The sequence below is a fragment of the Armigeres subalbatus genome, unplaced genomic scaffold (assembly GCF_024139115.2).
Source record: "Armigeres subalbatus isolate Guangzhou_Male unplaced genomic scaffold, GZ_Asu_2 Contig623, whole genome shotgun sequence".
Lineage (NCBI taxonomy): Eukaryota > Metazoa > Arthropoda > Insecta > Diptera > Culicidae > Armigeres > Armigeres subalbatus.
In genome coordinates, this window is record NW_026943395.1 from 277467 (window position 1) to 303489 (window position 26023).

A 26023-nucleotide genomic window follows, 5' to 3' on the forward strand; every position below is an offset into this window, starting at 1 on the left:
CGGCGAAATAATTGAAATTATCTTAGCATTTGACAATCATATCGCAACCGATTATCGAGAGATTCTGAGGAAGGCCGAATATACATTGATTTTATTTTCATAAATTCATAAATAATAGCATTGGGGACGGATTTTATTTTATCGTTTATCGACATTATTTTTACATATTTTTCCTAGTGTGCGATGGTTATGACTGGTTGAACAATGGTTGAAATAAAAAATTGTACAGTTATTAACAAACTGTAGTTTGACAGATCGACTTATTGAATAAGAGTCCAATTATGATTCATATTCAGCAATAAGATTATTTATGTTATGCATTGAGTGAGCCATATCTAACAAATCAAGGATGGCGCGGATGACAACGTTACCGGCGGATGATCAAATGACAGCAGTTCGAGACCCGATTTAGGAAAATTTTAAAATGATTATATGAAAATAGCAATTGCTTCAAAATACATTCATTGAAGATCTTACTGATGTTACCTTCTATGCGTTATTATTTTCGAAGAATTCACATGTAGCTGAATTGAGGCTTAGTAAAATGCTTATTAAAGGTTAATCAGTTCAGTTAATAAAGTTGTTTTTCAAAATGAGATGATGTAGTTGTATAACTTCGCCAAAATTGTGTGAACAAAGCTTGAACAGAAGTTGTGATAAGAAATAGTACAGACATAATTCAACACAGCGCTGAATTAAATCATCACACTGATGTTAGTTCAACTAGTGAATGTTTGTTGGGAATTCTTTGATTATTTGATCAACCAAAGTGGTTATTCATTGAAATTATTTTTAAAGTAATTAACTAAGGCAATTAATTAAACTTGAAAAATTCTAAATAATAACAAATTAACGAAGCGCATTGTTAAAATACTGATTATTTATCATGGTTTCACCATGAAAAATCCCTGGCATGCCTTCAAACATGCATAGAACACTCAAAGCCAGATATGAACTTTTATTGAACTGGCTGATAATATTGTCAGATTTTCTGAATATGATACACTGCGCGGCGTTTGTAGTGTTCCCAAATGGGTACTTGCACAAAACTTCACGCGGCGAATGACTGTCGAAAGGTACGGCCGCGCCAAACGATACACCGCAATGCTATTAACCCATAAGAATCAAGTAAACGGGGTGCAGAAAGCACGGCGGTACCTCTCATGAAGGGTTCGCTGCGTGCAATTTTGAGAAAATCAGGCAATAATTCTTTTATTTTTGTTGTTGACATGTAATCCATGTATTGCAGGAAGAAAAGCATATTTTTTTTCGAGTACAAACAATAAACAAATAATCAACTTGAGTGTTGACAACTATTTCATTATCGGCTTATTTGTTGTTGTATCATAGTCATGAAGTGGTTGTATCATGGTTATATAGTGGTTCTCAAAACCATCAAGTCTAGAGGAGGTTTTATGTTGCATGTTTTATGTGAGACTTGAAGTATATTATAAAACCGTTGGTTCTGTACTGGAACGCATATTAGGTTTTAATGATTGCAATAAAACTGGGCCAACTGGCTGTAACATGGTTTTATAGAAATCTACAGGAGGTTGTGGAAACTGCGAGGACTGCATGGAAGGTTTTGAGATTAGGTTTTGAAGAACGCTATAAAACTCTGATACAACCTTAATTGTTACTTGGGTTGTTTTTATATGATGTGATTAAAGGCAAGGATGTTATAGATCATTTAGTAATCTGCCTTCGATAATTTAGTAGTTTTGCAATAACTCATTCCAGAGGCTAAATTTCAAAATGTGTTGTATGGTAGAGTTCTAGTGCAAAGGTTTATCTACAACTCTGCCTAACAGTTCGTTGGTTGAATTTCACTAATAAAGGAACTATAGCGCTAGTAGCAGTAACTTAGACTAAATGATTGCATATTTTGTTATCATTTAGTATAAGTATAGCAACTAGCACCGTAACTCCTGTAGCAGTGGAATTCGAACATCGATCTGTTAAGAAGAGTTGTAGAAAAAGCTTCGCACTAAAAGTCCACCATACAACACATTTTGAAATTTAGCCTCTGGAATGAGTTATTGACAAACTACTAAATGATAAAACGCAGATTACTTAATGATCGATAACATCCTTGATTAAAGAAATAAAAAAGTATGTGTTTCATATGATTGAGGATCGGAGTGTGCCATGCTGCCGCCGGGCGTTGGAATCCGAATTTTGGCTGATTTCAACGTTTTCGCGTGATTCTAATAGAATGTTGTAGTGCAGATAATGTTGCATTGTTCCGCCCTGACCGATTCATTTTTCTGTCGTAGAATCCGCTTTCTCTCGATGGAGTGTACATTTAGTTTCCACTGTGAAGAAGGGTGCATGGAAGAAAATGCGCGGAGGACGATAAACACCACACCCAACCGGCGGATATCCAGTTTTCCGCGAGCGGTAATGGCCGCCAGCTTGCCTGCGGGTTAGTCTCTGATTTGACATTTCTGGAGGTCAACTGCACCCACCGCTCCGAGCATTCTGACCAATGTGGCATAAAAGAAGGTGCTGATTAAGTGAATTCAAGCCTTTTTATATACCACATTGATCAAAATTCTCGAACGGTGGGTGCAGTTGACCTCCAGAAATGTCAAATCAGAGACTAACCCGCAGGCAAGCTGGCGGCCATTACCGCTCGCGGAAAACTGGATTAGATTTTGTAACAATTTTGTATACGAATCTACCAAAACCTGTATAAGAACTGGGCATATGCGAAATTGTTAGATTCTTATACAAGTATTGTATAAGAAACTAACAATTTTGTAAGCTTTTCTAACAATATTTGTTTGAGAGCTTACATATTTTGTATAAGAATCTAACAATTTCGCATAGAGTAGAGTGGGGCAAGAGTGTGTGTGTGGCTTCAATCTAACCCCCACTGTCCGGCAGTGGTATTATGGAAGAAAGCTGTCTTCAATAGTCAGCTTTAGCCCGGAAGTTAGAAGGTGCTAGCTCTACTGCAGCTCCAGTGACCCATTTCAGACTGTCTGGTAACTCCGTCCAGTCCGAGGTCACTTTCACTACCAATAAGCCCCGCCTGTTTATGCTACCATTATCAATTGGATGATGGATCCATAAACAAACTTCCGGATTTTTTTAATCCAGCGCGCATTTAATTTTGGAATCATATAAAAACATATTGAAACAATCTCACCAAATTGATCCAATCACTTCCACGAACAATTTACTTCACTCTTTCAAAGCTATACGGAGTAATTCGATAAATAAGGGATAAATAACCATCTATCGCTGGTATTATCACACAGCCACACATATTTCACCAAAAACATCCCCGCATACACAAACGACTTCGCGCACTCAATTAAGAAATACACTTTATTAAAGGTAAATTCCAAACTTCAAAACACTTTTCAAAATATAAACATCAGCCGAATCTGTTTCTTGCGCGAACGAACAAAAACGTGACAGTAAATTCAAAACCAACCATCCGCGCGCATGGCTTGCTACGATCGCATCAGAGTAGAGTGGGGCGAGTACGCACTTAGTTTTCAATCGATCATGTGGCCCTTATGAAGCTAACTTCTGCATATCAAATCAGTGTCGATGATTCATATACTCTTCCTTTATGTTACCCAGTGGAAAAAATATTGAACATATTGAGATTCGTTTTAGTAGAACCCTTATTGCAAGACAAGTGAAAAACGCACTCTTAACCCACCGGTGGGGTAAAAGTGCGCATCGGGTGGGGTAAGTAAGAGTACGCATTTATCTAATCATGTGCTTTAAATATATACTGACACAAATAAGAGGTAATAACATTTAATTGATGTTTAATGAGCATATATTAGGGAATATTTAAAGATTACGCAACTCTTAAAGGGGGAGGGGGTCCTAAAAATGTGCACTTTCATACGAAAAACCATTGTTTTTTTATATATACAAAAAACTACAGAGGTAAAAATATATATCAGGTTACGCGTGGCGTATACAAAGGCATTTTCCTTAAAGAAAGTCCACCAATCACGTAACATAAAATTTGGCTATTTCATCACCCCTCCCCTATCTCACACTATTTGTATGAATCCTCTAAAAATTATAAGAATCCTCACACATCTCGCAACCCCTCCCAGCTAAACGTTGCGTAATTTATGAATGTTTTTTTTGATTAAATGGAATTATCATTTAGATGAAATTGTGGTTTCGTACTATGTTTTGTTATACAACAAGTCCTAATACAATTTCATTATTTCGCTTCAGCGCTTTGTTAGCTAAGTCCTTTCTAATACCGAATTACTTCAACTTATCCTAAAAACTTGTGATAAATACTAGTTGCGGAAATCCAATTATTTTTAGCAAAATGATCAAAAAGTTATCTAACTCCCTCCATATCTCCCTTGTTGTTTATTCAAATCGTTTACAATTACACATGATAAAAGTTGGCCAGAATACCTGTCAAACTGACGCAGTGCTGCTAGTTTATCTTTTTTTATTACTTCAAAAAATCGAAAACGTACTCTTACCCCACGCGCACTCTTGCCCCACTCTACTCTATGCCCAACTCTTATACAGGTTTTGTTAGATTCTTATACATAATTGTTAGAAAATCTAACAACCGCCGGTTGGGTGCAGGCGAAAGAATATTTCAGTATTACAAGAGCACGAAGTTGTAGATCACCGGAGAATACAAGCATACAAGCCGACATTTGAAATTTATCTCTGAAAATCCATGACGCCTCGGATGTTAACGAATTTAACAAATTTACATATATGAATGTCTGTGTTAGGTTTCCACTACATACAGATTTTATCCATAACTGAAACGGGCATGGCATGATGAAATCTTGTAATCAATGTCCTACCATGTAGTATATCTTGTTTTTATCTTATTATAATCAAAATTATTCCATTATCAATATTTTCTGATCCCATATAAGGCTACTACGTCCTTAATTATCAAAACACAATTATTTCACTATTACAAAAAATCACACAAATAAAATAAATCGATTCTCCTTTCATTCAATCCGATATTTACTTGAACTCATGAGTAAAGCGTCGCAATGCAACAGGCGGTTTGAGAAAAAAGGCAAAAATTTGACCTTGAATCCGTTTCGTACATAACGTAAATTTAAAGGGCCACCATCCATATCATTACCATTGCGATGAGAGGGAATAAAAACAACAATAAATGTGCCGAGTCCGTTGAATCAAACTATGCGTATGTATATGGAAATGATGTTTTATGTGTAACTCGTACATACACACCAGCCGACCGGCACACGCACGTGGTTTGAGTTGAAAACAACTTGAAAATAATAAAAAATAACACATCCACTCGATCTAGCTCGTGAAGCAGACACTACCCTCAACTAGCCCATAACCACCCATAACGACTGACAGAAGATATTTTAATTTGATTGATTCTCAATGGCTCTTTCACGTACATCTCGCTACTATTTACAAGCTGTATGAGAGGAGGAAGTTGTCCGATCATCCCCGTCTTCACCCGTTCGCATTGTGACTAGACTGACGAATGTCCATCACGATCACTAGTAGTGGAATTACATATATTCCGCAATTAGGTCCCTGTTTTCATAAGAAAAAAAAAACTAAGCAAAACAAACATAAAAAGCAATCAAGATATTCGCGCTTCCCTGAATGGACACGGCCAATTGGGTAGATCAGGTTTGTAGATTTATAGTTTGCTACATGTGGAGTATCGTTTTTTGCTCGTTCGTTATTCAACTGATAACTAGAGGGGAGATACAGCCGAGACATGCCGGTACCTCAGTCTCGCTATTCATGCTGATGAACGCGATTGACGATAAGAGTTGCATCGTTAGTATGGGAGGTGTGTCTTCTCAGCGCATAGGGCCGAAATAGCTCAGTTGGGAGAGCGTTAGACTGAAGATCTAAAGGTCCCCGGTTCAATCCCGGGTTTCGGCACAGTCATACTTTTTTTAGTCCCACCCCACTAATAAATTCTATACCAGTTTCTATACGTTGGAAATCTAATGCACACGAATCTTGAAATTATCGTAGGAAAAATCAATAATTATTTAATTATTACCGAGAATTGTTTAAGATTTCACTATCCAACAAACTTGAACTTTTTTTTGCTCCCTTCAACCATTTTAAATTTACTCAATAGATTTTTTTTACGCTGAATTCAAATTTACAGTTTTTGAGATAAACGGATTTTAATTCACAAAAGTCAGAGGTGAGCCAGCCAAGGGCTGAAAACCTCTTAAATAAAGACGATAATAATTCACAAAAGTACGTATTTTCATAAAAATTTGGATTCTCTGCTCTGCAAAGCTGAATTTCGGCTCCACACTTTGAGAATAAAGTTTGTATTTCATAGAATGGGCCTTAAAAAAGACATATGGTTTGTTGAATTTTATTTGGCAAGTACATTTGTTGTGAAATTTGCGGTAAGATGAGTGGCTTCAAAGCAAGACCATGCTGAGGGTGGCTGGGTTCGATTCCCGGTGCAGATCTAGGTAGTTTTCGGCTTGGAAATTGTCTCGACTTCCCTCGACTTCCCTGGGCATAAAAGTATCATCGTGTTAGCCTCATGATATTGATATATGATCCATTCGATACTTTACTTAGTTTACTTTGCTAGTTTACTAGTTAAATCAGTTGGCGTAAATAAATACGTAGTATTGAAAAAAAATATACAGAAAGCCACACTAACAAAAAACTCCGCATTATATTCATGAGTTCACACATGGATTTTTGCAATGGGGGTAGCGAAATGAATTTCATATTTTCGACACATATATTCCATGCGCTCACATGCATTGCATGAGTGTTCACACATACTATTCATGTGGGTCATAGTATCCATGGGTGAATTTGTATGCAATTAAGTATGTGCCAAGGCATGATATTCATATTTCAAAATACATGAATTTTTGCCATAAAGTATGTGTCGATTTTCCTGAGTGCACAGAGCCGTTGCCTTGGAAACTCTTCGCAGATTCAAAAAATTTCAGATTTTGTAGCATTGTAGTTTCAGTTTCCGTAGCATCGTAACGTATTTAAAAGTTGATTGTTGAGTTTATGATACAGCCGACATACGGAGATTTTTATTTGCCGTGAAGACATTTCGAAGTCCCGTGCTCAAGTATAAAAATAAACGAACAAAAAGAAAATAAAACCTAACCAAACATTTTCTTTTCTAGAGGTTTCATAAACGACAAGCGTACGAAGAATGAGTTTCCGCCATTCGTCTCAGTTGAATAGATCCCGATGGAATAGGAAAAGGAACCACACGATCAATGACTGGAACGAAGAACCAGCTGAAGTAGACGACAACCCCTTTTCTATCAGAAGAAATTCGACAATGAGAGCAATGGATTAAGACACATCGATCCTCACTTCCATGTCGTTTGCTTCACATCAAATCCCGGTGTGTAAACCAACCGATGGTGAGCACGAGATAGACAAACGGTTTTTTGAACAGTGGCGTGATATCCTCGAAGCATCCATGAAATTTTCTGGAGTGATTGAAGAGTCGGCTAAAATGTGTGTCTTTCGCATGAAAGCCGGACCGAAGCTTATCGATGTTCTGGAAAGTACAGTTTCTAGCAGTAAAGCTCCTGACGAGGATGGGCTTCCATACTCCAACGCAATGTTCCGCTTGAAGAAGTTTTACGGATCTCGAGACTATACCCTTCTGCAACGTCAAAAGTTGCGTTCAATGATCCAAGATAAGAACGACATGCACCTCTAGCCTCGCTGGATTGGATTGTGTCTCAAATGGAAGCCAATGATAATTATATTGGTCGACTTCAACCTTCGTGGTATTTATTATCGGGTGAAAAATGCCGTTGTGGATGAAGTTCGAAACTGATGCCGGCTATTAAAGTTGTGATCGTTTTGATTTTCAGTATGTCCATCAGAATACTCATGACGTTTCATGACACACTTATAGTCCGTGTCGTCGGAGCTGATCATTACATTGAAGTTACCCATGTAACCCTTCGAAACTTTATTCCCTTTAAATCCTTCGAAACTGCCGCCCGCTTCTTATCCATCTTCGATCTAAAGGAACCACACGATCAATGACTGGATCGAAGAACCAGCTGATGTAGACGACAATCCCTTTTCTATCAGAAGAAATTCGACAATGAGAGCAATGGATGAAAACACATCGATCCTCACCTCCATGTCGTTTGCTAAACATCAAATCCCGGTGTGTGAACCAGCCGATGGTGAACACGAGATAGACAAACGGTTTTTTGAACAGTGGCGTGATATCCTCGCAGCATCCATGAAATTTTCTGGAGTGATGGAAGAGTCGGTTAAAATGTGTGTCTTTCGCATGAAAGCCGGACCGAAGCTTAAGTTTCGATGTTCTGGAAAGTACAGCTTCTAGCAGTAAAGCTCCTGACGAGAATGCGCTTTCATACTCCAAGGCAATGTTCCACTTGAAGGAGTTTTACGGATCCCGAGACTATACCCTTCTGCAACGTCAAAAGTTGCGTTCAATGATCCAAGATAAGAACGACATGCACCTAGTCTCGCTGGATTGGATTGTGTCTCAAATGGAAGTCAACGATCATTATTTATATTGGGCGACTTCAACCTTCGTGGTATTTATTATCGGGTGAAAATGCCGTTGTGGATGACGTTCGAAACTGATGCCGGCTATTGAAGTTGTGATCGTTTTGATTTTCAGTATGTCCATCAGAATACTCATGACGTCTCATGACACACTTATAGTCCGTGTCGTCGGAGCTGATCATTACATTGAAGTTACCCATGTAACCCTTCGAAACTTTATTCCTCTGTCAAATTTCATACAATTGCAACTACAACTAACTGGATAAGAAGCGGGATCCATCTTAGATCTACAGCGAAGCGTCGCACACTACCTGATATTCCAACACTCTTCCTTAGTGTGCACGCGTCGCTACTGTCCTGGCTCCTCCTAACACCGAGCCTCCCGTCCAGAGCTTCTCCTCGCCGGAACTATTCCTCCTGGTCCAAATCCGTTACCCGTACAAATGGCCTCCATTCCGATGTTTGTACGACAACCTCTCCAGCAAATGCGCATGCACAATTGGCCCAACTCCGAAGCTTGCACAGCGCCTCCCGATGCTCTGCCGACCAGCTCCTAAATGTTCCGAGCCAAAAGTTGACCAGCCAGCATCCTACCGAACGTTCCAACCTCATGATGAATTCCGTCCGGCGCTACCCAAGACTTACGCTGATCCATGATCCCACTGCTTCACGCGACTTATGCGGCCGATCCATGATCCCACTGCGATAACGTCGACGGCCATAACATCCCACTAAGATGGAGAACGGGAATCGTTCCTGGGCCCATAACCTGTGGGAAGTTATCACGGAGGCTTCCCACGGTACACAGCGGAACCGATTTTCAACCCTGGGTCGTCTTATTCACCGCTTCGGCTTTGTCAAGCGATTCATCCGGCCCTTAGCATCGGATTTCTTCTTAGTTTTCCACACAGTCATAAAATTTGCTTGTGTCCTTCATCTCCTCCTTAACGAAACGCCTGTCACCAGCTTGGCTATGCACTTCCTTGCTCTATTGCCATTTTCCACAGCAGCACTCGGAGTTCCAGCGTGGATCCCTTGCTCGGACCCGATCCAATTCTACTGGAAAATCTCGCTTTTCTTCTCCCTTGGCACTTGTCTTCAACCTATTCGCTATTTGCACAGCATACAGGTCACCACGATGTTCTGCAACGGCTTCTACAACGGCTGTTATTGATAATTTCGCACTTAGACTCCACAAAGTTCACTTTAAGTCCATTCTGTGCTAACATCCGGACAGAAATAAGCCAGCTGTCCAATTCCGGGACATACAGCGCATCTCGTACTTCGTACACTTCGCTCAATCTGCCGTTACCATCCACACATTTTTGCGAGCCTTCACCAACACCGGCGGATTTCACGGCGCAACCATCCGCCAACGTAACATCCAGCGTTACACTCTCATCAATCTCGCTAAAGAACTTTCGGCCGCTGGTCGCTGGAGCAGCCGATGTCCACGTACCAGCTCCCCTGCTGCCGGTCTCCTCCTACGCCAAAACATATTCGGGAATTCTTCTTTGCTGCCGTCTTCGCCTGTCCCGCGCATGAAAGTCGGTCGAATAATTCTTCGATCCGGAACAGGTGTTGTTCCATATCAGCACCTTCGTCATAATTCAGGCTACACAATTTCTTCAGTAGTGATACTCGCGACGTAACTGTAGCCTTTTCGTGGTAGTTTTTCAACTTTCTCCACACATCGATCGCCGATTTGGCATCTTTCACCAAAGGCAACTGATTGTCCTCGACATACAAAATTATTGTTGCCTTGGCCTTTTGATCCTCTTTCGACCACTTTGCGGTCACTGGCTCCAGTTTCGGATCACTCACTGTGTGCCACAGATCGACACTAATTAACAACATCTCGAACGACCCACACGGAGGGTTTTCAAAGAAAACTTTCACACTCCGCGGCCGATTTTCGAGGAACTTCCATGCCGATTTTAACGGTTTCTTCCACCTAAACTGGGCCGATAACCTGTTGGCCAGAAAAAGGGAACCCCTCATGTTTCCGCATGTTAGGGGGGGCTGATCATCATCCGAGAGCCAGCGAGGGACTCTAAGCAAAACTGTGTACCATGAACCATCGAAAATTTAGGAGGATTGGTCCTCTGGAAATTTGGGGGTTTGTGTCAGGCCCTGCAAGCCAGCCTGAAAAACAATCAACAGGAAAATACGGACCGAAACAAATAACACAGCGTCTCGTGGAACCGTAAATCTCTCAACTTCATTGGGAGCACACGCATACACGCCGATATGTCCAAGGACCGTGGAGTCGGTGCGAACGTTTAGAGGCAATCCATCATATCAGAGCTGCGGCAAGACACACGATCTGAGAACAGCTTTCATACTGATTAACGATATGCGTCAAAATCACCATAGGAGATTTAAACGCTCATGGGTAGGAGAAGTTTAGACCGTCCTTGGAAAGTTCAGCGTCTACCGGCTGACGAACGCAAACGGCCTCGGCTAATTGATTTTGCCCCCTCCAAAAATATGGCCATTTGTAGCACCTACTTCCAGCACAGCCTTCCGTATCGGAGCACCTGTAGATCACTACTGCAGACAGAATCACAAAACGACGACTTTCTGATTAACGGACGGCACTTCTCCATATTATCAACGTCAGATCCGCAAACATATATGGAAGATCATGGACGGAAATAGCTTCCCCGACTAGACTAGACTGATTAAGGAAACGATGAATGGTGCGTAAAACTGTGTGAAGATTTCGGACGAACACTTCAGTTCGTTCGGATCCCGTCGGGGACTACAAAGCACTTGTAAGCACTCGGGGTAATCAATGTACGCGTGCATAGGACCATCTGTGACGGTTTTTAAAAGAACGGTAAGTGGCGACGAAGGATGAACCCATTTATCCAGAAGTTGTCAAAAGCTGTAAGGATACGATGAGCAGGGCATGTTGCAAGAATGATGGTTTTTGCTTCCGATCCGACAACTACAGCGGAGAGCACATCGCGCTAGATGGGCGGATCAGGTTTACAATGATTTTGCGAGCCTGGACGCAACCGAGTATGGATATATGTGGACACGAATCGTGTGGTGTTATGTATTATATAAATTATTGTAGCTTTGCAGGCATGTATGTCGACCTCAACAGTAGGGTCTTTCTGCTTCTGGACTTTATCTCATAGCTCCGATATTCATCCCATGGAAAACAATACAATGAAGAGGAATTGGATTCGTTTCTTATTTTTTCAGCTGTGCATGTTAGCAAAAAGAAGCGACGAAATTGGTGCTGTATTTTTTTGTTTCGCAATGAGTTGAATAATATGAATATTTGTTTAGTGAGATAGAAAACGGAGCAGCTCCTATACGTAATAGGATTACAAATTAACAAAAAAATTGAAATAAAAGCCCAACTTAATCCACCGACTACTGCCTTTCTCGCATTTAGCCAAGACACCAACCTTATATGGTTCGATGTACCATTTTCGATTTTCTTCATAACTTTTCAACGCAATGGTCGATCATTATAATAGTGATCAATAATCAATTATTAAACTTTGCTCCCCGTCGAAATAAACTTGTTGCGAGAAAATCGGTTTAGGATTACTATCCAGCTTTTTACGCTAGCTATAATCTTGATGAGGGATGATTCAATCATGACAGATATTGTGTACAGATTTAATCCTAGTAGCCTTGAACTTAATTTTGTTTTTCTATCTGTCATCGATTTTCACTCACTTGTTGATGAATAATTCCAAATCTCGGTAAATCTATTTTTATTCTCAGCAGTAATTATTATTTCTATTCTAGAATATTTAGAAGGATATTTACCTGGAAAGCTCCTCAACACCAGATGACATGGAGTCCGTAACAGGCGATTTGTGAAAATCTCTTTGCATAGTCCTCAATGATTCCCTAAACCCAGAAGAAGATCAGTAGAAACCTTGGTAGTAACTTAACGGCTTCAAACGAGGTGGGCACAAAAAGCCTCTTTTTGGGTTGGTAATGGAGAGTCTCGAGTCGTATATCGGTAATGGGGATACGTTCGTTGTGTTCTTGTGTTTGAAATTTTATATGAGCAATTGTCCACGCTGGGGAAGAGGGGTATCGAAAACTGAGCAAAACCTGTTCACGTGGTATATGGAAAGCCCCTGAGTAATAAAATACGTAATATTTAAAAAAAAACATTTGGAATAATGTTGCAGAAGCTAAAACGTATCAGTGGGAGATGTTTTGACTCTTCAAACAAATTCCACTTAACGTTGTAATTAACGTTTCAAATGCTATTTAAGTTTTTGTTGATTTGTAGTCTCAGCAAAAAAAAACGTGTAATCAACGTCTGTTTAACGATATATGAGTCTGAAATGACTGTAAACTAACATGCAAAACCTTATTGTTTGTTTTACGTAGTTGGTTGAAGCATTTTTAAATAAAGTGTAACATTAAAAATCTGACCATTTCTTCTAAGTTCATTGTTGAAAACGGTCATTCAAGTCTAAGAATGACCGCCTTGTTCCTAATCGGTCTAAAACTGCTCATTGAAGCCTGTTTTTATGAGAGAAACCAAAGGTCCGGGGAGTCTCGTTTCGACCGTCTTCCAGTGCGGTTGGTTTTTGCGCTCTACTTTTGTGCGGTGATTCGCCTAAAAGTAGAACAATAGAACCAGTGCAGTGACCGCGGTCGAAACAAATGTGTAGTGTACAAAAAAGTGCTGCAGATCCGGAAGACGTGCGCATGTTTGTGCTTGCTTATTGCGATCAAGGCTATGTAAATGCTCAAACATGTTCAGCGTCAGATTTATTGAGGAGAGGTAAGGTTTTGATGATCCGTACATTTAACACGCACGCACTCACACAAACGCACACACACATTCACATTATACACACATACATATACACAAATACATACATATACTGATGAACATGGGTGTTCGTCATGTTTCCATAGTAGCTCTATTAAACCATGACGAATACTTTTAATCTATCAGTGTGAACACTCTCTAAACACACATACACACTCATATACACACATACACGCTCATATACATCATACAAAAAACACGTACACGATTTTTATCATATATTAGGTATATATATTATTGGAAGGGTTTGGTACGGGAGGACCACGCTTTCTTCCTTTCCCCTCGATTCCAAGCTATTGAGTGACTTTAGGTATTCCTGAAGTCGCTCAATATCTAGGAGCCATCTCTGCGGTACACAGTGATGCGAATTCTCAATCTCAGTGACTGAAATTTGTTGGATATTGATACCATTCCCTCTTCACACTCACTTCCTAGCAGTGAAAACTGAAAATGGTTAGCAGCAACAATCAAAGATAAAGTAAACAAAAGACCTCTCTTCTCATTGCACACGTAGCCCGCACTGACAGTCTATTCAGTTCACTCGCTGCTGTGTAGATGCGACAACCCTGTATAAATGCATGGGTGAATACTATCACTTGAAAGACAATGACAGGAAATTTGTGCCGAATGATCATCAGCTTCAGCCCGTTGTTGGCAAACCGAATTTGTAGCTACTCCTGCTTTGTCGTTCTGACTGAAAGGCACCGTCATAGGCAAAGAGGAGCAGAGAAAAATACAAAACAAAAGAATCACACTCAACAGGCATTGTTGATAAATTGCACCACTGGCGGTACATACTGCGTAGTTGGCCTGGCCATATGAAAAGAAAAATAACGGAATTCAGAAACCGTCATTTTCCAGGATGCTTTCAAGTATTGGCTACGCATGTACAGTCACTCTCAAAATTGAGCGTACAGTATGGATTAGTTGACCACATTCAAAAATTTCAAAGGAAATTAAATGCTTGGCTCGGTTGTTTTTATTGCATTTCAATATTCATCCCTTCCTTCAATGTATGTTGAAATTGTTGAAATTTTTTCTCTAAAGTTCATTTATTTGAAAATAATCTCAAAATACGCCTATTAGATGTGACAAAATTGAGCGTACAGCAAATTTTTTTCTATCAAATTTCTTATTATAAACACGATTAATGTATTTTAATATTGTTTTTTCATGATTATATTTATAATAATAAACATCCGCTACTTAAATATTCAATGTTTTGAAATTAAACCATGTTTTGGTCAAAATGGCGAACAAGTGAGAGGTAAGAACATTGCTATTTAACAATTCAATGCTGCTGGGCAAAATAGATGCTTTTATTTGTATATTTCACCGGCATAGTGTCTTATATATGATAGATAATCGAAATCGAGCGAGACATACGATAAATTTGGGAAAATTCAGTCGGTAAATGATGAAAACAGATGTAAACATACAGAGAAAACGACAAATGTTAGGAATGACATAATTCAAATTTAGTATGTCTTTAACTTAAATTTGTTTTAAAGCTCGATTATTGTCTCAGGTCTATCATTAAGAGTAATATTATTGAATCCAATCATTCACAGTCAAATTCTAAAAGTACAAGGTGCATGTTAAGGTACCGAACATAAAAACAGATTTTCAACCCCGTAGAGCACTTCTGATTGAATATTTGAAAGATAGCTTAAAATTGTAATTTCATAATCAAATTTGGATTAAACTCCACGATCTGTTGCCATAAGTGATACAATTGGATGATTTCCATGTGGCGAGTAAAAATAAACTTTTTTAAGAGTTCGGCAGCTTATTTAATGATATCTTGATGAATTTAAATGATTCAACCAAATTTGTTCCTACGGTGACTGAGCCTTCAAATATAAAATGACATCTTATAATTAGAAATACTAGAATAAGAGATCGGCGAAGACGCCATCTTGTTTCCAATCGAACCATCAAAAGCGGTTCCATTTCGACTTGTTTACTTTTTGCATCCATAAGAAGCAAGCAAAAAGTTCAAGTGCTGCCAGTATTATTTTCACGATTTCATGCATTTTCATACGTTGCCATTTCGACAGTTTTTCACTCCGCCGGTCTCTGGTTATAGGGTTGCTACTTATAATGTATCCGTGTGATTCTCTTTTATTAATATTATTATTAATGAGTGTCCTGAGCTTATAAGCTACCTATACATCGACTTTTAAATAAAGTTATACTTAATTTGAAATATGCCATTCCCAACATTTGTCGTTTTCTCTGTATGTTTACATCTGTTTTCATCATTTACCGACTGAATTTTCCCAAATTTATCGTATGTCTCGCTCGATTTCGATTATCTATCATATATAAGACACGAGGCCGGTGAAATCCATATCTTAAAGCATCGATTTTGCCCAGCAGCATTGAATTGTTAAATAGCATTGTTTATACATCTTACTTGTTCGCCATTTTGATTAAAACATGGTTTTATTTCAAAACATTGAATGTTTAAGTAGCGGATGTTTATTATTATAAATATAATCATGAAAAAATAATATTAAAATACATGAATCGTGTTTATAATAAGAAATTTTATAGAAAAAAATTTGCTGTACGCTCAATTTTGTCACATCTAATAGGCGTATTTTGAGATTATTTTCAAATAAATGAACTTTAGAGAAAAAATTTCAACCATTTTATGTACGCATACATTGAAGGAAGGGATGATTATTGAAATGCATTAAAAACAACCGAGCCAACAATTAAATTTCCTTTAGAATTTTCGAATATATTCATCTAATCCATGGTGTACGCTCAATTTTGAGAGTGACTGTATGAGATTAGATTAGATTAGATTAGAGAAACCAAAGGTCCGGTTATTTTTTACAGCATTCAATTGTTTGTTTAATATTTCCAATTTGTCCGAGCTCCAATAGTGTAGATTAATAGATTGATCCTTGAAGCTTTTTGGTTGCCCAATTGTGGAGTAAATAACGTTCAGCCACACTCTAAATAATCATCACGTCATATTCACGTGAAAAATCACGTAACTGAACTGTCTTGAACAAACGACGATTGTTACGTGACGTTAGTAATGCTCACCTGAAATTCACGTAACTTTTACTAAAAATCTTGGTGAATATGTTTGTATGTACTCGTAAACAACTTAAGTGAGATTGTGTTAGTGTGATTGCAGCTTCGGCATTTACGGAAAACCAGCATTGTAAACAATCTTCACGTCAGATTTACCTGAAAACAAACGTGGTTATCATCCACCATACTTTTCACGTGGAAGTGACTTGACAATCACGTAAGAATGAATGATACATAACCTAAACATAGTTAGGCTTCGCAGAGGTAAGGGATATTTTAGGTGCAACTAGGCGAGAATTTTCCGAACCTGCAGTTCACTCCTTGAAAAAATATCAACGGAAGTCTCATGAAATTTAGAAGATTCGTAGAAAAGTGATTTGGAAGAAGTTTAAGCTACATGAAGTCTAGAACTACAGTTTTTCGGTAGCGTTGGCATAAAATTTTTATTTCAGATTTTAACGTCCAAGGATGGACTACTTTTTGATTGGTTCAACATCGGAAATAGCAGCAATTTTTTAGAAAGAATCTAGTTTCAACATTTCTGTTCAAATCTGATAAATTTCATTCGACATTCGTTGATTTGTTCTCCAACAGTGTTTTAGCGATAACTCCGAAGCGCAATTGCCGAATGACAGCATTCCTTGTCTTATATTAAATACATCATTTTGCAGCAAATGCATTTCACCGCATCAAGCACATCAGCAACGCGAAGAGGTTTCCTATTTACGGCTGCTGGCAGTTACTAATTTATTTTGCATTCATTTAAAACAAAACAATTTTGTAATATATTTTAAAGCATACCTGATATCATGTAGCTTTCACTAAAAGTTCACGTAACCGGTACGTAGAATTCACGTAAGGTTCACCTGATCAAACACGTAACTACTATCAAACTTCACGTCATTAGTACTGGAAAATCCAGTCAGATTCACTTGATAAATCACGTAACTCACCTAAGCTAAGTTTTGTTCAGGTTACATGCCATTCAGGTCACTCTTACGTGAAAAGTATGGTGGATGAGAACCACATTTGTTTTCAGGTAAACATGACGTGAAGATTTTTCAGAGTGCATCTCATCGGCAGTGCTTGGGACATGTTAAATAAGCTAGAAAATATGTACAAAATTAAAATTCGAAATTCACGAGCGATTATGAAAACATTTTTTTTAACGTATCCACGTAAACAATATTTAGGGGTGGGGGTGGTTCGGGTGGTAGCATAGGAGTGGGGGTGGTTCCGAAAATTGTTACGGATTGTTACACTCAAACTAATTGATTGATACATTCTATGTGCGAAACTTGCATAGAACTTATGATCAGTGCTAGATTTCAGTTTCAAGTGCACCTTTTGTGAAATATGTGCCAAGCTATTGCATTTCATTACACAATTGAAATTATTTTAAGTGCGGTGGCTAATAAAACAAAACTATGATTCCCACACATAGAATTCACTACGAAGATAATTAAGAGACTCCTACAACTGTCAGCAGCAAAACAAAGAAAATGTGTCGAGTGAAAACTGCCTTTCCTAAGCTGTTTTTGAACGTGGAATTTTGCATTATTATCAACTAGATCTAACGTCATAAATAGTTATAACAAGGTAAGTGCAGAAAACGTGTAAAGTCTAACACAGAGATGAATCTAAAAATTCAAAAAATCTTCGGTTTCAGAATTTGGTCAAATCCACGCATAAAACGGCCGGCATCACTCACGCACTCATATTGCCAAATCCCGGAAAACGTATATCTTTCTCACCAAAAGCCAACGTAGCCCATCATTTTAAAATCGGTGGATGGATCCTTAACATGCATACCGGATATTTATGCATAAATTCACCGAGGGATGTTTGACTATGCCCAAGTCATGCCCGAGTTCATCAAGGAAAAACAAATTGATCTTCAGAATACAGTTTCATCTAAAACCAAAATCCACACCAAGTGGCTTGTATAATTGTAAAGGTAACAAAACTTAACGTGTATCTTATAATTATAAACAATATAATTATGATTGATATTAAAAAACAAATAATTATTTCTTGATGGACAATATTGATAAATCACGTATTATGGAAAATATAAGCAAGCTTAATGAATATATGCGAAAACAATTTGTTATGAATTTTAAGTGCAGAGCTAATAGAAAAAGCAATACATTTGCACATAAAACTTATTATGATCGAATAGGTATACATGCATTAGCGCCGCACTTACTTTGGAAATGCAAAGTACACTGGTCCAAATATAAGTGCGGGGAACATAGATGTAATATGCATTTTATTCTGAGTGTACGAGGGTGTGGGAGGTTCTAAAAAACAACGTTTTCCGCGTTACGTAATATTTGAGCAGGCCCTTATCGGTGGTCTATTCCAAATTTTGAATGTTTGGTATTTGAACTTATTAACAATGAATTTTTACCAATTCACCTTTTCTTGATCACTAAAAATGTTGTAAAAAATTGGAAGAACTTCAACTACTTAGCCCAGGGGTATAGCAAAAGTCAAAATCACCGAAGCAAACATAAAATACATACATAAATATGTTTACTCTTTTATTCGTTGACTTACACAGATTTATGACTTAAAAATGATTTATTCCTCTGAGTCGTGTAGTGCACTCACGTACACGCCAAAAAATAACGAGTCGTTTACAGGAGTTAACCCCGTTGAAACTCATGGAAAAATGTCAACTCAATTAAGCGTGCACAAACCGAGAATGTCAGAATTAGGGATCCTACATTCAGAGATATGCGAAAGCGGCCATCTTGAGCCAATCGAGCAATGAGAACTGTCAAAATCTGAGCCAAATGAACATCGTTATTATTGCAGATCGAAAGGTATTGCGATTTTGGTGAAATAGATTTTATGAAAAGTTTTATCGAATAAACAATTTGTTTTGCTTTCGTAAGTAAAAGTAGTTTAGTTGATGCCTTATATCGCGTTCATTCGTATTGCTCTTAAATTTTAGCGAAAATGCACTGCTAGAGTATAGACAAAATAATCAAAAAGTGCCTTCGAATGTGAAGTCATGTGCAAGCCTAAACATTTTTCACTGCGGCAAGTGCTGGCAGCGTTTGTTTACGAAAGTAACAGCGTTGCTAAATCATCTGGAAAAGTATTCGCACATCTCTTAATATAGGATCCCTAGTCAGAATGCCCAAAACTGTCAAAATTTCCAAAAATGTCAAATTCATGTTTACTACGGTGCATCTGTATGGGGTTGACAGCTGCGCTATATCCCTGACTTAGCCACTTTAGCGTTTAGCCCCCTAGTTAGGGTAAAATGCCCAATAGTGGACCCCCTAGTAGCGGAATTTAGCTCTTCCTGTCATAAGGCTTAGAAATTTTCAACATATTAACTCTGCTTGCTATCTAACAACAAGCTCTGCATTCCCTCTTCACGATACATACATAAGACACCCAAATACACGACGTTATTCGTTGAAATTAACATTTTAACATCTAACTGAATTTGCCCTATAGTAGACCCCCTGGGGGTCCATAATAGGAAATTGCTTCCCTATAGTCGACACTTCATTTGATTTTCATGTCCCGTTTCGGGACGTTCTTCTTCCCTATTATGAACCCCCCAAAATATTCCTGTAATGGACACTCTCGTGTTTATTTTTTATAGAATTATAAAAAATCATCTAATTTGACTTTCCATAGCATTTCTAACGCATGTAATCAAATCATAGGACTGTAAGGTAGGTTCTCCCGATAGAATTTTATAGCAAAATGTTGACATTGTGCAGTAATAATGCAAATATGGCTGGAGGGTCCACTATTGGTTGGGGGTCCACTATTGGTCACTTTACCCTATGTCTATGGAAAATTTGAAAATGAGTAGAAAATGTTTACCCATTGGCGACAGTATGAACAATCTGTGTAGTTTTAGCTTAGCGTGCAGCACGTGCGCTGAAAAACTGTCAGATCACAGTGATTGTAAATAAAATCCAACAAACTCCGAACCCGCACTCGAATCTGTTGAATAACTCTCAAACCAGCTGAAATTCATACATACTTCAATTCAAGTGAAAATTCTGTGAAGCCATGGATTTCGAACTAAGAAATGTAAGAATAAAGGCCTGAAACGCCATTTGACCAATCGAGGTAATAATCCGTTTAAACGCTTTTCTGCCTACATCAGCTGAAAGATTTCCTCACCCTCTACAACCAAGTGACGGAACTGTGCTTCAAGTCCTGCGTGGACAACCTGTTCGGTCGGGAATTGAGCAGCGACGAAATCCGCTGCACGGACAACTGCGTCGGAAAGTTCTCCAGCGTGAACCAGCGGCTGATGCAGGTGTACGTTGGAGCTCAGAGCGAAATCAACCAGCGACGGATGGTGGAATTTGAGGCCCAGCAGGCCAAAGTGTTGGAAGCGCAGAAACAGCAAGAGTCGGCGACCCTGGCGGCACCGGAAGCTGTCAGTGTATCAGCAATACCGACTAGTGTGACTGAGCCAGCTAGCACCGCAGCAGCGGACAGTGGGAAAGTGGAAACTTTAAAGGATTAGAAGTTAAGATATTTGATCACAGGCTTTTAGAATTTAGATCAGGTAGTCATGAATAAAGTTTGTTTAATAGTTCTCATCGGAATTCCTGGTGTTGGAAAAACTACCTTTTGTGAAAGATTCAGGAGAATTTCATCTAAGCAATGTTCACTAGTCAATGTTATTCATGTTTGTTTCGATAAATTTATAAAACTAGGAGATGAAATAGATTACGACACAGGTCGTTTCAAAGAGAAAAGGCAACAGCTTTTGGAATCACTAGGAGCACTAATAGAAGGAATCAAGCTGCATGATCAAAATAAGGTTGAGTCAGCAAATGAAGATTTAATTCGTAAATTTAATGAAAATATTTCAATAGATTTAAGCGCACAGCCGAGCGGTAAAATATACGGCATTCTCGTAGATGACAACATGTACTACAGAAGCATGCGTTACGAAGTTTTAGGTTTGGCTCGAAAATATCAAACAGGATTTCTCCAATTATTTTTCAACGTTCCTTTCTTGGAGGCGATGGTAAGAAACAACATTTCATTTCAGATGAAATTATGTTACGAATGAGGAGCAAACTGGAAAAACCAAATGATCATTTCTACAAATGGGAAAGGAATACAATGAAACTGGATGGAAAAGTCAATGTTGATTATTTTCCAGAGATTGAACACACAATCGTGCAATGCGCCAACGCTCCCGAAGCTTCAAAGGAACCAGCTAATGAGAGACAACCTGTGGAGCAATCAACTTTCCATAAGGTAGATTTACTGTTGAGAAAGACCATAAGCGATATAATGAAAACCCGTAAATCTGACATAGACAGTGAAGATTTGAAACGATTATCGGAACAACTTGTGAATCGAAGAAAGGCGATTCTGGATGATTTGAAACTGGGGTCAATTGTCATTGATCCACAATCTGCTACTAGCGAACAGATGCAACTATTGTTTGAATAAATGCGTAATGTATATCTAAAATAAATTTCTTTTTCTCTATTAATCCATAATTCTAAGTGATGGCACACGGACAGATAAATCAACCCAAACTTTGAGTTCAATATACGCACTATTGAGAATATCGCAGAAAAAATTTACCCAAATTTGGGTAGTTTTCCCTTTCTTTCCCATGATTGCTATCAAAACTAGAGCAAGATGCAAACACCTCATCGAGGTTGCTCAGCCCAATAACCCAAATTTGAGTAAATTCAATATTCTCTATTTTGGGTTGATCAAGGTCCGCTTTGGATAAATTAAACTCAGCTTTGGGTAAATTGTTTACATGGGATTAAAGGCAAACTACCTAGTGCCAGAAAAGTCATTTTACTCAAATTTGGGTTATTGGCCCAAACCACGGTTTTGAGTGCAAACAACCCACTTTTGGGTAGTTTTGGTTTTCAGTGCATAATCCAACTTGTCTTAGGACGAAAATGCACCTGATTTTATCTTGAAACATAATCTAGATGATATTTTGTATTTTTAACTCACCTACCTTGCCTCCCTTCTATTGAAGTATAGATTTATTTTTTTAGAAATTATAAAATGTTTTTAACATGAGATTGACAATCTCTCAAGTGCAGTCATAAAAAAGCACTCTGCCGAAACCCGGGATTGAACCGGGGACCTTTAGATCTTCAGTCTAACGCTCTCCCAACTGAGCTATTTCGGCACATATTTGGCTTGTTATGAGAATTGATGAAGCTATTCGGCCATTCGGTATGAGACGCTGTTCCTATCATTATGTGTATAATGCGAGAATCAAATTTCCAAAAGGACTGCTCGATCCATTACTTATATCACGAACATTATTCCTTTTTCCGAACATTTGTTTGTTGGGGATTTTATATGTGTTTAAAATATTTGCAACTATTTTAAGAGACAGATATTTAAAATCGCATTCCCTGGGATAGATTTAGATTCAATTTGGATCAATGCAGACTGACTAGTGGTGAGCAAGCTTATGGCTGTAAGCCTCTTTAATAAAAACAAAAAAACGAGCTGATGGCTCAGTTCGATAGGAGAAGAATTGATGGCAATATTAGAGCAAGAAGGATTGTCTAAAGTCTCCACGTTTAGGCAGAACGGTATTGAAAACTTGTTTCTTTGAAGGAAATGGAGAATTCAGATATTCAACCTTGCTCTTGTTTTTTTATAATGCTCATTGATGAGCGTGGAGACGTGACCTTCTCATCGGCCGCCCTGCGGAGGGACATCGTCAAGCTAAATCAGTACCAGCGTACTGGGCTGTACGTTGCAATCGCTTAACAAAAATCATCCAGGACAGAATAATAATGGACTTCAGAAATAATGATTTCTCTAATATGATCCGCACTCTTCCAGACGGTACTAAGCCAAGCCGTTTTGGAAAATAACCAAAATTTTAAAATTTAAGCCTCGGCCCAGTCCACCTTTGATCCCATTAGATAGCAATGGCTCTGAAGATCGCTTGATAATTCCTGCAGAGAAGGTTACCGAAATAGGTCGTCAATTCGTCAATTCTGCTAGCACAATCTTGGACAGAACATTGTCAGTTTACACGAAGCAGCCGTCAACGAACATGCTAACAACATCCATTTGCCTCCCAACTACTCTTCGGAGGAGTTGGAGATTTTCTCTGGCGAAACGACGGCCTATATCAAATCATCGAAAAACATGAAGGCTTCAGGTTTCGACGACATCCTGTATCACAAACTCAAACACATGAGTGCTCCTTTCGCTACTCTTCAATCAGTGTCTCCGTCTCTCTGTATTTCACGACTAACATTGTTATTAGCCGTTAACTAGGATCCAAGGTAGACGAATTTCTCGACCACCTCGAATGTATCCCCGTCCATCGAAACACTGCTTTCCAGGCGGGCCCTGTCGCGCTCGGTTCCGCCCACAAGCATGTACTTTGTCTTCGATGCATTTACCATCAGTCCAACTTTTGTTGCTTCACGTTTCAGGCGGGTGTACAGTTCTGCCACCTTTGCAAATGTTCGGCCGACAATGTCCATGTCATTCGCGAAGCAAATAAATTGACTGGATCTGTTGAAAATCGTACCCGGTTGTTACACCCGGCTCTCCGCATGACACCTTCTAGCGCAATATTGAACAACAACATCTTCACACAGTTTTGCATCATCCACCATTGCTTTGATCAGTCTGGTAAGCTTCCAAGGGAAGCTGTTTCCGTCCATAATTTTCCATAGCTCTACGCGGTCTATACTGTCGAATGCCGCCTTGAAATCAACGAACAGATGGTGCGTTGGGACCGGGCATTCACGGCCTTTTTGAAGGATTTGCCGTACAGTACAGATCTGGGCCGTTGTCGAGCGGCCGTCAACGAAGCCGGCTTGATAACTTCCCACGAACTCATTCACTAATGGTGACAGACGACGGAAGATGATCTGGGATATTACTTTGTAGGCGGAATTAAGGATGGTGATCGCTCGAAAGTTCTCACACTCCAGCTTGTCGCCTTTCTTGTAGATGGGGCATATAACCCCTTCCTTCCACTCCTCCGGTACCTGTTCAGTTTCCCAGATTCTGACTATCAATTTGTGCAGGCAAGTGGCTAGCTTTTCCGGGCCCATCTTGATGAGCTCAGCTCCGATACCATCCTTACCAGCTGCTTTATTGGTCTTTAGCTGTTGGATGGCATCCTTAACTTCCCTCAAGGTGGAGACTGGTTGTCTTCCATCGTCCGTTAAACTGACGTAGTCATCTCCTCCGCTGCCTTGACTATCACTGCCTGGACTCTCAGCGCCATTCAAATGTTCCTCGTAGTTCTGCTTCCACCTTTCGATCACCATACGTTCGTCCGTCAAGATGCTCCCATCCTTATCCCGGCACATTTCGGCTCGCGGCACGAAGCCTTTGCGGGATGCGTTGAGCTTAAGATAGAACTTGCGTGTTTCTTGAGAACGGCACAGCTGTTCCATCTCCTCGCATTTTGCTTCTTCCAGGCGGCGTTTCTTCTCCTGAAAAAGGCGGATCTGCTGTCTGTGCTTCCGTCTATAACGTTCCACGTTCTGCCGGATACCTTGCTGCAGCGCGACCGCCCAGGATCTGTCTGCACTCTTCGTCGAACCAATCGTTCTGTCGACTTCGTCCCACATACCTGACGATGTTCTCCGCTGTGTCGTTAATGGCTGCTTTAACTGTATTCCAGCAGTCCTCAAGAGGGGCCCCATCGAGCTGACCCTCTTCCGGCAACGCTGCCTCGAGATGCTGCGCGTATGCAGTGGCGACATCAGGTTGGTTCAGTCGCTCTAGGTCGTACCCCAGCGGTCATCAGCACCGAACATTGTTGATGACGGATAGTTTTGGGCGCAGTTTAACCATCACCAGATAGTGGTCAGAGTCGATGTTAGCGCCACGATATGTCCTGACGTCGATAATGTCGGAGAAGTGCCCTCCATCAAAAAGCACGTGGTCGATTTATGATTCTGTCTGCAGTGGTGATCTCAAGTTGTACCGATACGGGAGGCTGTGTTGGAAGTAGGTGCTGCGAATGGCCATATTCTTGGATGCGCCAAAATCAATTAGCCGTAGGCCGTTTTGTTTGTCAGCCGGTGAGCGCTGAACTTCCCAATAGTCGGTCAAAACTCCTCCTCTTGGCCAACCTGAGCGTTCAAATCTCCTATGATGATTTTGACGTCGTGGCTTGGGCAGCTGTCGTACTCATGTTCCAGCTGCGCGTAGAATGCGTCCTTATCATCATCAGTGCTTCCGGAGTGTGGGCTATGGACGTTGATTATGCTGAGGTTGAAGAACCGGCCTTTGATCATCAACCTGCACATTCTTTCATTGATGGGCCACCACCCGATCACGCGCCTTTGCATATCGCCCATCACTATGAAAGCTGTTCCCAGCTCGTGTGTGTTGCCGCAGCTCTGGTAGATGGTATGATTACCTCTAAACGTTAGCACCATTGATCCCTTCCAACAAACCTCCTGCAGCGCTACGATGCCGAATCCACGGTCCTTGAGCACATCGGCGAGTATGCGTGCGCTCCCGATGAAGTTGAGAGATTTGCAGTTCCACGAATCGAGTTTCCAATCGCTAGTCCCTTTTCGTCGCAGTGGTCTTCGCCGATGGTTCCGGTCCGTACTCTCAGGTTGATTGTTC

General features: G+C 39.7%; 2 protein-coding genes, 2 non-coding genes and 1 pseudogene across 4 annotated transcripts in view; 3 read left to right on the forward strand and 2 right to left on the reverse strand.

The window, feature by feature from the left end:
* LOC134204483 (lethal(2)neighbour of tid protein 2-like) overlaps positions 1-26023 on the reverse strand; it is a 46764-nt gene that overhangs the window by 16221 nt on the left and 4520 nt on the right. The gene's annotated exons all lie outside the window — the stretch shown is intronic.
* Positions 5835-5907, forward strand: Trnaf-gaa (transfer RNA phenylalanine (anticodon GAA)). The gene has a single exon. It is a non-coding gene; the product is annotated as a tRNA-Phe (tRNA).
* On the forward strand, positions 20325-20930 carry LOC134204492 (mitochondrial import inner membrane translocase subunit Tim10B-like). Its single transcript, XM_062679311.1, has 2 exons — positions 20325-20482; positions 20559-20930. The coding sequence occupies exons 1-2, from the start codon at positions 20462-20464 to the stop codon at positions 20925-20927; spliced, it is 390 nt and encodes a 129-aa protein (XP_062535295.1). The 5' UTR covers positions 20325-20461; the 3' UTR covers positions 20928-20930.
* On the forward strand, positions 20976-21896 carry LOC134204491 (L-seryl-tRNA(Sec) kinase-like; annotated as a pseudogene).
* On the reverse strand, positions 22508-22580 carry Trnaf-gaa (transfer RNA phenylalanine (anticodon GAA)). Its single transcript has one exon. It is a non-coding gene; the product is annotated as a tRNA-Phe (tRNA).

Coding starts and splice junctions, on each gene's coding strand:
- LOC134204492 (XM_062679311.1), top strand. CDS start 20,462: ATGGATTTCGAACTAAGAAAT. Junction 20,483..20,558: donor TGGATTTCGAACTAAGAAAT/GTAAGAATAAAG, acceptor TGCCTACATCAG/CTGAAAGATTTCCTCACCCT.